Source organism: Medicago sativa, chromosome 4 (genome assembly GCF_051527215.1).
Source record: "Medicago sativa cultivar Bolivia chromosome 4, Bolivia_mono, whole genome shotgun sequence".
NCBI lineage: Eukaryota > Viridiplantae > Streptophyta > Magnoliopsida > Fabales > Fabaceae > Medicago > Medicago sativa.
Genome location: NC_140752.1, coordinates 53,114,884 through 53,125,449, shown reverse-complemented (window position 1 = coordinate 53,125,449; position 10,566 = coordinate 53,114,884). Strand labels below are relative to the sequence as shown.

The 10,566-nt window shown below is 33.5% G+C and overlaps 1 protein-coding gene and 1 long non-coding RNA gene across 3 annotated transcripts; one reads left to right on the top strand and one right to left on the bottom strand.

Moving 5' to 3' along the window:
• Window positions 1-1,188: 1,188 nt before the first annotated feature.
• Window positions 1,189-4,681, top strand: LOC146929795 (uncharacterized). Its single transcript, XR_015006164.1, has 2 exons — window positions 1,189-1,511; window positions 3,755-4,681. It is a non-coding gene; the product is annotated as an uncharacterized LOC146929795 (long non-coding RNA).
• Window positions 1,701-10,058, bottom strand: LOC146929794 (Helicase protein with RING/U-box domain-containing protein). Of its 2 annotated transcripts, none has more exons than XM_085701537.1 (16): window positions 9,901-10,058; window positions 8,959-9,066; window positions 7,460-8,619; window positions 6,969-7,091; window positions 6,736-6,809; window positions 6,215-6,278; window positions 5,945-6,091; window positions 5,773-5,858; window positions 4,875-4,944; window positions 4,209-4,337; window positions 3,858-4,085; window positions 3,356-3,460; window positions 3,130-3,282; window positions 2,326-2,414; window positions 2,128-2,208; window positions 1,701-2,036 (listed from the first exon to the last, which is right to left on the bottom strand). In XM_085701537.1, exons 1-16 carry the CDS (start codon window positions 9,947-9,949, stop codon window positions 1,964-1,966), a joined length of 2,739 nt encoding a protein of 912 aa, XP_085557663.1. In that variant the 5' UTR covers window positions 9,950-10,058; the 3' UTR covers window positions 1,701-1,963. The 2 variants fall into 2 exon arrangements, with proteins under 2 accessions (XP_085557663.1, XP_085557664.1); XM_085701538.1 differs by having other exon boundaries at window positions 8,959-9,063.
• Window positions 10,059-10,566: the final 508 nt, after the last annotated feature.

The window sequence follows — 10,566 nt, the reverse complement described above, 5'->3', positions numbered from 1 at the left end:
TTCATAACATCGTAAGACACTCTTTTATTAAATCTTTTAGTTTTTTAACATGTAATGAATTAAATATAATTTTTTTAAAACACCAAAAATTCAAGATAAAACTAACGAAAATTTGGACAAAAAAATAAATTTTTGAGCTAACTTATTATGGCGGAACGTTTTATAATGTTATAAACAAGTATGTAAAAAATCATTAAAAAATTTAAAATTTTAAGCATAATTAAACAAATTTTAATTTAACATGGACTACAAACACTAACGGAAAATTTTGTAGGGAGTAAAAACAAAACTGCAGATATTTATAGGGACCAAAAACTTAATTAACTTCATCTTTTATTTACATGTGAAAGGTTTAGTTGTCTATGACATTCTATCGTAAATTGGTTACGATTGTCTTGTGCTTTGGACAATGAAGCATTGATTCACATTATTTGGTTGACAAATGAACAAAAATGACATGAAAGAAAAAAAGATAAATGACGCAATCATTATCTAAAATCAAGTTAAAGAACGATGAATGTAAATAAATTTTTTGAAACAAGTACGAAAAACAGAAAAATATTTTCCACAAAGTCCGATTTTTTTTTTTTTTTTATGTTTAACGTCAATATGCATCATCTGAAACATAAGTTAAATACAAAAATTAAAAAGAAAACAGACATTTACATTACTTGTAAAACATAAGCCTTGTTACTTTCTGGAAATAATTTACATTTTTATTTAATAAAATTATATATTCATTTTAAATTACTAACAAAGAGAAAATATATGTATAATGAATATTTGTGATAGAAAGAAGGTAGAAAATAAAGTAGAAAGAATTCATTTTCAAGAACAATGAAAACAATGTTTAGGCATTTTCAAAATTGAAAGGAAATATCGCAAAGATAATATTACTTTATGTTCACGCACTAAAAACACATTAAAACCCGGCGTGAGTTAACTCACATCTGGTTTTGTTTCATCAAACAATGTTCTATCACACATTCACACACACAATAGGGGGCCACCTTATCCCCTTATTTCATCATAATTTTTTGTTCTTTTCCTAATAAGACTATAACCTTCACCAACTATGCAAGTTATCATAAATTAAACATTTTTCCTTCCTCTTCCATGTCGGCAACAAACAAACAAAAATTCAAAACTAAGTTTTATCGTCACAGTGATGTATAATTACAGGTATAGAACTAGGAGTCTATAAATTGAGGGGATCAAAGAGGAAGAGTAGCAAAATACATATATACTCATGATTGTCATGTACTCTATATGAAAGCAACCATTCAAAAATCATGGGTGTTCAGTATGTGTTATATTGAATGAAACAAAACCAACGCGAGTTAACTCACGTTGAGTTTTAGTGTGTTTTTTATGCGTGACTTAAGTCACGCAACATGAGTTAACTCATGCAGCGTGAGTTAACTCACGTAGGGGCATTTTGATCATTTACTTTGGGAATGAGCATAAACGTTTGGATAAGGAGCAGAATTCAAAAAAATTCCCTTCCGCAGGTAATTCATATGTAAATTTAATCTTGAATCATATGCATATTGTTACATTATCCAATGTCTTATCAAGTCATTATTCAATTCAACATAATACATGTCAGAACTATAAGTGTATTTAAACCTAACATACATCACTTCGCTGTTCGCTCTATCCGTCAATCAACATAACCAAAAAAAAATTAAAATTAAGTATTTGGTTCAACCAAGTTTATATCCATTATTTCATTTTAGTTAACAAAAAAAGTCAGAACATCCACATAATTCATGTTTCACGTTTGAATTTTTGAATGCTTCATAACCAATATATCTACTTACAGCTAATGCTAATGCGTTAACTGCTCATAGATACTGGTAAGTTACATGGCAGTTGCATGATAAATTTCATCAAAAAAAATAGTCACCAAAAAATGTATATCAAGTATCAACAAATTTTCCAGTTACCCTATCAGGCCAGCTTAAGTAACAAAGAGAAATTTCAAGTCGGCCACCGTCAACTTCCCTAGAGCCTCTGAAGAACCGCCTACAGTCCTATTAAAGGAGGGACAACAAAGGAAATGTCATTGTTTATTATGGAAAAATACGCAGATCACCTTCAATTTAATTATAGCTTCAAACTTACCCTTCAAATACCAGTTCCTTCTTCTCTTGAAGTTTCAAGATCCTCTCCTCGATTGTGTTTTCAATGACAAATCTCACAATTCTGTACATGAAAATAATGTTTGAAGTTCATAATAAAAGACCAACCTACATGTTTTTCTATTAACTTTTGCATTTCCTACTCTGTTTTAAAAATTTAGTGTTAGTGCAAAAGCAGTACCTGATTGGTTTGTACTGCCCTATCCGGTGAATTCTGTCTTGAGCCTGACGCTCCACAGCAGGGTTCCACCAAGGATCCATGAGGAAAACCTGAGATTGTGCAATGAACGGAGGCATGTGTTAACCATGTGAGAGAAACCCAACTTACGAATGGCAAAATAAGATTAAAAAAAAATGTTTGATTACTGTCACAATCTACATCAAAGGTTTAAATAGCGGCAACAACAGAAATAAAAACAGAAAAGCTTTAAGTAGTCCATTTAATGCCTACATGTCTCGCTCAATGGTGAAAACAGTTCACCGAATAAGTAACATATTCAAACCCATCAAACATTCAATGAGTATTCAACAAGTAGTCTGTTTGGATCAAACATTGGATAAAATTATAAAGCAGGATAGCAGGAGAATTCAAGTATGTAAAAAAGAAATAGAAAAGCAATAACTTAGAATTGAAAGTCAATTAAAGGACAAACTATGGGTCTATTTGCTAAGACATGTTTTTGAGCTTAAAGCTTATAACTTAAACACTACAAATTCCATCAGCTAGTTTTTCCGCTTATCAACTATTTGCTATTTTTTACCAAACAGAGCCTATATTTAACAAACAGAAAAAACTCCAATAATTAAACTCCCATCCTGAATAGAATTGTAGAACATATGATGAGCTCAGAAAATGGATTGCTTAACTTCTACAACCAAATGCGACTAGTAGAACATACTTCCAGATCTTTCACAACTCAACTTAAAATTAAACACCGTAAAAAACCAAAATATTGACATAAACATGCAAAAGGAGATTACTCACATGAGATGCTACAGTCAAATTCAGAGCAACGCCTCCGGCTTTCAAGCTCATGAGAAAAATTTTGCAGTCTGGATCATCAGTAAATTTCTTAATGGCATTATCCCGAGCAGTCAATGTCATACTTCCAACCAATTGAACGCAAGATACACCTGACTGCAATTAGCTCACCATGTCATCATCCTTATTTTCATTTATTAATAAAATAGAAAGTGACAAGTAAATTTACCTTCTGCAGGGAGTAGTTGATGAGATCCAAGAATGATGTGAACTGGCTAAAAACAATCGCCTTTGCAGAACCATCCCTTTCAACCATAAATCTAATTTCTTCTCTCTGCGACAATTTGAAATCATTCAGATAGAAGAAGAGTATAAATTACATCGTAAAATATATGCACTTGACGGAGAATTTACACCAACTGATAAAAGCATTATTTTGTTGCCATATTACAAAAAAAAATTATGCTTGTCAAAATGCAAGTCTCACACAATCCTACAAGCCCCGCCCCCCCCAAACCTTACTTAGTCACATAGCAGCAACATTCAACTTTTGCATCAATACCCCACTTGCAGATAATCAAAATGTATTCTAGCATGCATTAATTCATTTATCAATTGCATCTTGCAGGTAAAAGGAAAAAACAACTCAAAGCTAGTAGAACTATTCATACTTGCCAGGAATAAAGACGCTTAATATCATTTATAATATCATCCAACAAATTTATACATACCAATGCCTCTATTTTAGTACTCGTCTGAAAATTCTCAATCTGAATCCTGTTTAAAATGCTTGAAGATCTGAAACCCTTAATTGTTGTTGTTTTATCAACCACGGCATCCTTGTTGGAAGTCAAATCAACAGTGAGTAATTTAGAGCATGAGGGGCATGATACTTGTCCTAAGGAAGCAGAGAAATCTATCAAGCATCCCTTGCAAAAAGTATGCTCACAAGAAGTAACCTGAATCAATATAGTAAAAGAAATTTGAAGAAAAATCAGTAGTACATTAAAATTAGCAGGAGGAACTTATATTATATACAAGCACGGAGTAAGTTTAATTAGAAAAAGAAAATATGTACTAACCACTGGATCTTCAACAGTATCATGACAAATGCCACATTCTTGTTCAACATCACCATTACCAGCCAAGTTCCCACCTTTTAGTGCTGCTGCAGTTGGAGAATACACTACAAGATATGGATGATCCACAGCCTGTATATTTAAGCCAGAGATGTGTAAGACGGAGGGCAGAAAATCACATACACCTTCCAGAGGCAAAAGAGTACAAACATATATATTTTACTAGAAAATAAGGATTGAAAAAAAGCATAAAGCATTTGACCATATTTCAGACGGGCACTCGGTTTTAAAATAAAACTATTGAATTGCTATCCTATGGTGCCTTTCCGATTTATGATTATTGTTCTTGCTACCAGTTTCTAATTTGAAAAAAGTTATTTTTTGTAAATTAAAAGCTGATTGAGATGACTTTGTTTTGTTTGTGTAAGCTGAAGTTCAGGCTGTATATTTTATTCCAAAACTAATTTCCACACCAATGTTGGATTCTGAATGAATTCACCAGCAAGGAAAAACTAAAAAAAGTTAGAAACACGATAAAACGATTAGAAATTCAAGAACTTCAAAATACAATAGCGATGCATGGCCAATATTTCGAGTGTCCATAATTATTTCTTATTTCTTATGTCCCATAAAATAAATTCTGATTTCTTATGTTCCCTTATCATTCACCTGACGTAGTCGTGTGAGGAGGTCAAAAATATGAGCATAATTATTTGTCAGAGTATTTTCCTCGACATACCTGCAAAAGAGAAAGCAAATTCATAAAACCAGGGCTTATATAAAAAAAATCATGCAAGGCTTTGTCTTGTTGGCATTTCATAAGTTAAACATTTGTATACAGCTATTTAATTTGAGCATGGTTAAATAGAAAAAGAGACACTAATCTATTACTATCTATAATGTTAATAGCAGGTTTTGGGGTGCACAAATATTGTCCAGTTTAACGCTTGACTTGAGTCCAATATAAATAAAAAATAACCTCTATAATTACTTTTACTGAGGCTCCTTTCCTTCTTGCTGTAATTTATTTTTCACCGAAAAAGATAACTGTGACAAACAGGTTTCTGCTAGTGTATATAATCAACAAAACATTACCATCATTTATTTTCCTTCCAATTTTCCATCTTCATTTTTGTAAAGTTAAAATGGTGGGTTAACAATAATTATTTTCCTATACCAACAAAAAAAAGAAGATAAAAAATAAAAATTAATTAAGCGTGAAGGAAACTAGAAGCAGTTTGATAGACCCCGTCAATTCAAAGAGGAAGTATGTGAGTTATCCTGTAAATTGAGCACAAAGGCTCTACAATGAAAGGAAATAAACCAGAGGAAAGCTACTACCAGAGAGAATACTCTCCTAACCAACAATCAACAATAAACCTGAATGATTTCCTCCCTCCCCTTGCTACCCTGATATTCCCCTCACTGACAGTTTGGTGATTAGATCCACAAATCCAACCCCACTAAATAAATATAATGTCATTCATGTCAAACACATTTCAATTTCTTCAAATACAGAACTGCACTTTACCACATTTTAGGCAGTAAGATAAGGAATTTGACATACGTATTAAATTGTGCCTGACTTTCATTGTATAGTGATTCATAATAGTCTTGCTCTTTTATATCCAGGCTATCCCTCCTCAATGAAACCTGCAAGTAGAAATGTTGTAGAAATAAATTTATAGTCTCTTCATATGAAGAAATTCATACTTAGTCATCGGGAAACAAGAACTCACGATCCTAGGCGGAAGTGCAAGATCAGCAGCCCTGCCTATTTTAGTTCGCCTTAAGACTATGCTCTTTAAAAGTTTGTTTTTGAGCAAAATCATAGCTCTTTTCCCATCATCACCATATCCGGATGATTGAATTGGTGTGGCAATATTCTAATCAAGATTAAACAAATGATTAAAAAAACGTCAGCTAAAACATCTTGTGTATAAAATTACAAGGAACAACTTTTCTCTCATTCTCTCTAATATGGAGAACCCAACCAACAAGGAACTTACCTTGTTCCACCAACAAAAATGCCTAACAGAACTGTGGGAGCAGTTTGAACATACTTTAGAGGAACTGCACAAGAGCACAGATATAGCGAATATAATCAGTAAACAATGCAATAATGATAAAAAAAGTGAACAATGCAATAGTGTAAAAACATAACTTCTAATTAAAGCATTCAAACAGAGTAAACACTTCGGTAAACGGATCAAATGTTTGCAAAGTTATAACAGTATTAAGTATAAAGATTAAGATATGAATATCCTCCAAAAAAGAAGGCATATCATATGTCTCGGTTCCACATGAGCAGCGCCCAGACGGCATTAGATACATCAAGTCCTTCAAGATTGTAGTAGTTTTTTATATGATGAGATAACATGAGAAAAATAAGCTAACAACTCAGTTTCGTAACAAGTATAAAAAATAATAATCAAACACTTAGTAATATATATTAAGTCCTTGATTAAAATCACTGCCTGCTAAATTAGATTCCAAAAAGGGCATTGAATATACGGAATGTAAACCATACCTATGATCAAGTGTCCTGCAATCACAGTCCTTGCACAGGTTATAGGAATAGGGAACTATCTGCAGAAATCGTACCTGCATAAACATGGCATTGTATTTGAATTATGTTGGATAAGCTATAAGCTATATAAAACATTCCTTATCCTTCACCTAGCAGCTTTTAGGAAGTGTTTTATTTGACAAATCATATAAAAAACAATGAATATATTACTGCCAAAAAGACTGGTAATTTACCAAAGAATATAGCTCTCCAACACGATTCTGAAGGGGTGTGCCACTTAATGCCCATTTGTAGAAAGACTCTAAGGCAAGAACTGCTTTTGCAGTGTTAGAATGCCTAGATTTTATAAAGTGTGCCTGTTTTCAAATTAATGGAAAAAAATAAGCTAATTCAATGAAGTTTCAACAAGTTAAATAACATAAAATGATGATGTCCTAACATAATATTCGTAATAATACAAAACACAACAAGATATACAAATATAGTTACGAAGTTAAGACATTAAGCTTGAGTCATAATCCATTGTTTTCTTTATTTTTCTATAACAGTAGTTAAACAAGGGAAAAAAAACAAACTTGCGTTAGTTTAGAAACAGGGAAAGAGAATAGAAACAACAAATAGATACAAAATGACTCTTTGAATTCAAAAAATAATACTTTTCAGAAAGACAAAGTGGTATAATTTGATTAGATCTTAACCATAATGCTACATTATCACAACTGACCTCATCCAATATGATCCTTTGCCACTTCACAGCATGGAGAAATGACTTGTCATTGCCTTCTTGATCGTCTTCCTTTTTCTTGATAAAGCCCTGTTCCAACTCTCCATCCAACTTTGAACTCTGACCTCTTTTCTTTTTCTTGGTTTGCTTTGCTTGTTTTGTTGTTCTGATAGCATCAGGCCCACAATAGTACTTCTGGTGAAAAACTAAACTGGGCGGGTGAAATAATCTTCCACAATATTGGCACTTTTCCTTAGGAGGCATCACATGCTTTCTGTACTCCGATTCCACAGTAGAATATGTTGTTATTACAAAATCATATTCCGAGAACTTGTCAGCACTCTTCCATCTCTTTGGCCCATGATAAACCAGAACCTTCGTGCTTCCTTTCAAAGTAAATCGAGCAATCTCACTAACCCATTGAGTGACAGCAACCACGGGACAGATGACAAGAGTTCCTTTGATCACAGGAAGGACTTTAGAAGACCCGGGCGAATCTGAGTGTTCAAATGGTTCACAGCTCATTTGTTGCAATTCCCGTTTAGCAAGGACAAGGGCAATTGCTTGAATAGTTTTCCCCATACCCATTTCATCAGCAAGGATTCCACCTCTAGTTACAGAATGCTCCTGCTTCAAAGCCCATGCTAACCATTCCCTTTGGTACCTCAGCAACGGAACAATCAGATCTGACGATGCCTCGGCCGTCTCATTCATCACTTCACTCTGATCGAGGGTAACATCTTCCAACAAATTCTGATCGATCCACTTCTCATGTTCATGTTTCCAAGCATGCCATAACAACACTGGTTTAGGATCTCCCTTTTTTGTCTTCTTTGCTTTTTTCTTCCTTGGCAGCTTAGGTAAAGGTAAATCAAATGGAGCCTTTTCAGCAACCATTGGAAATAACTCATCATCAAACTCCAGCAGCGCTCTCTCTACACCACTCAGGTCGAACTCCAGCGCTCTCTCTACACCACTCAGGTCTGTAGATTCTATCTTGGATTTACTACCTCTCTTTCTGGACCGTGTCTTTCTCCGTTTAGATGAAGGCCCGCTAAAGTCAGATGAATCAGAAGTATTATCTTCTCCATCAGAATCACTGATGATTATAGTAGGGTCTTGATTCAAGTCAAAGGGGAACTGTCCACCAATGTCTTCAGCTGCATTAAAGTTTTTCAAAGAGAAGCTTTCAGCTATGTCACCAAAATGAAATTTATCACTAAATTTGCAGTATAAAAGGGTTCCAATTTTTCATCTTAACAGAAAAGAAAATGTAATCCAAGTAAATTTCACTCCTCATTCAAAGTCCAATCACAAATTAACTAGAATCATAAACAAACTCCCATCACAAACATTTCCTCAAGTTTAAGACAACAAACATTTCAGAAACATCAATATCATGTCCTTTGTGATAAACTAGATAACACTCGCAATATAACATCTTAAACAGATAAATCATCACAAGACTTCAAACACATGAATAAAGGCAGCAAATATACCTTCATAATCAGAATCAGATCTCACAGACGCGACATGATCATCTTCATCTGTATTAAAGTCAAACTTTTCATCAACATCCTCCATCGGCTGCTTCCCCTTATCAGCTGCTAATTCATCCATAAAACATTGAAAACAAATAACAAAGTAATCAGCAATCAGTAACACAGTAAACCGCGCTGCATTAGAAATAAAAATTCTCAACTCAACATCACACTTCAAAAAAAAAAAAAAACCCAAATCGAACCTATGAAGCACCGACTACAAAGACACTGACACCTGACACACTAACACAACACCGGCAATTATCACTGAAAATGATATAATTTAATGTAATTGCATACTGACACAGACACCGGACACAGCTTCGATTAGAAGTGTCAATGCTACATTTGAAATAAAAATTCTCAACTCAACATCACGCAAAAAGAAAAAAAAAAAAAACCCAAATCGAACCTACGAAGCACCGATTACACAGACACAGGTGACACCAACATGTCGGACACCGACAATTACCAGTGAAACTGATATAATTTAATATAATTGCATGTTTCGGCCACTAATAATTAATGAAAATGATAGTATTGAATGTAATTGCATGTGTCGGTTGTCGGATGATACTATGCTGACACAGACACCGGACACGACTTCGATCAGAAGTGTGCTAAAGAAAATCAAACACAGTAAATTGCATCATCAACAACCCTAAATCAAAACAATCAAGCATCCACCCTTACTATCACAATTCAGATTTCGATCAAAACATCGACTAAAAAAATGAACAGTAAAATAACTAACAAACGTTTCATAATTCTTTACATTAAACTATTACAAATTTAACATCCAAACAACAGAAGAAAAAAAAATGAAAAAAAAATATAAAATAAAAAAAAAATTAAAAAATGATAAATGAGAGAGTAAAGGTAAGAGAGATTATTCGTTACCAGAATCGATTTCATCGGAAGCGCGTTGTCGACGAGAACGAAGTTCCATTGACGAAGCGAACGAAGAAGAAGAGAGAGAAAGTGATAATTAGGGTTTTGCGAATGAGGAACGGTTTTTGGGATGGGATGAGACGAAAATGGTTGAGAATTGCACTGTTGTTTTATGAATCGGCGGGAAGAGACGCATTTATAGGCGTCGTTATGGTTCAGTGATGGTGGTTGTCTGTGTATGGACCATCGTAATATATAGTGTTACTCCATCTTAATTAATTTACCAAAAATTTCTTAGTTTGGATTTTGCTCGAAGATAAATGTTAACAACACTCTTGTTTCAAATACACGTTCAAAAGTTTGGGACGTACATGAATTTTATCGAATGATAGATTAGATGTTTAGGAAAAATGTTGAGAAGATAGCGTTGTTAACACTCTTCTTTCATTGGATAAACATTAAGTATTTAACAATTAGTGTTCACATTTATACTTTTAAATCCTTATTTGTTTCACTATCAAATAAATTTGCATTCTTTTGATGGTCAAGTGGGTAAACAAGTGAGAATCTGAAAGTCGATCCACGACAATTGACACAATTACTTCATGTTGTAATGTTCGTCAACTGGGTTATGTTTACGGTGACAAAATCTTTATTTTCTAAAGCGTCTTTTTA

What these genes read in the sequence shown, in the direction of transcription:
- LOC146929794 (XM_085701537.1), bottom strand. Translation starts at nt 9,949, where the DNA reads ATGGAACTTCGTTCTCGTCGACAACGCGCTTCCGATGAAATCGATTCT. An exon ending in GTACTAAAATAGAGGCATTG is followed by an intron (nt 3,461 to 3,857) that starts GTATGTATAAAT and finishes AAATTGTCGCAG; the next exon opens with AGAGAAGAAATTAGATTTAT. An exon ending in ATTTGACTGTAGCATCTCAT is followed by an intron (nt 2,415 to 3,129) that starts GTGAGTAATCTC and finishes GCACAATCTCAG; the next exon opens with GTTTTCCTCATGGATCCTTG.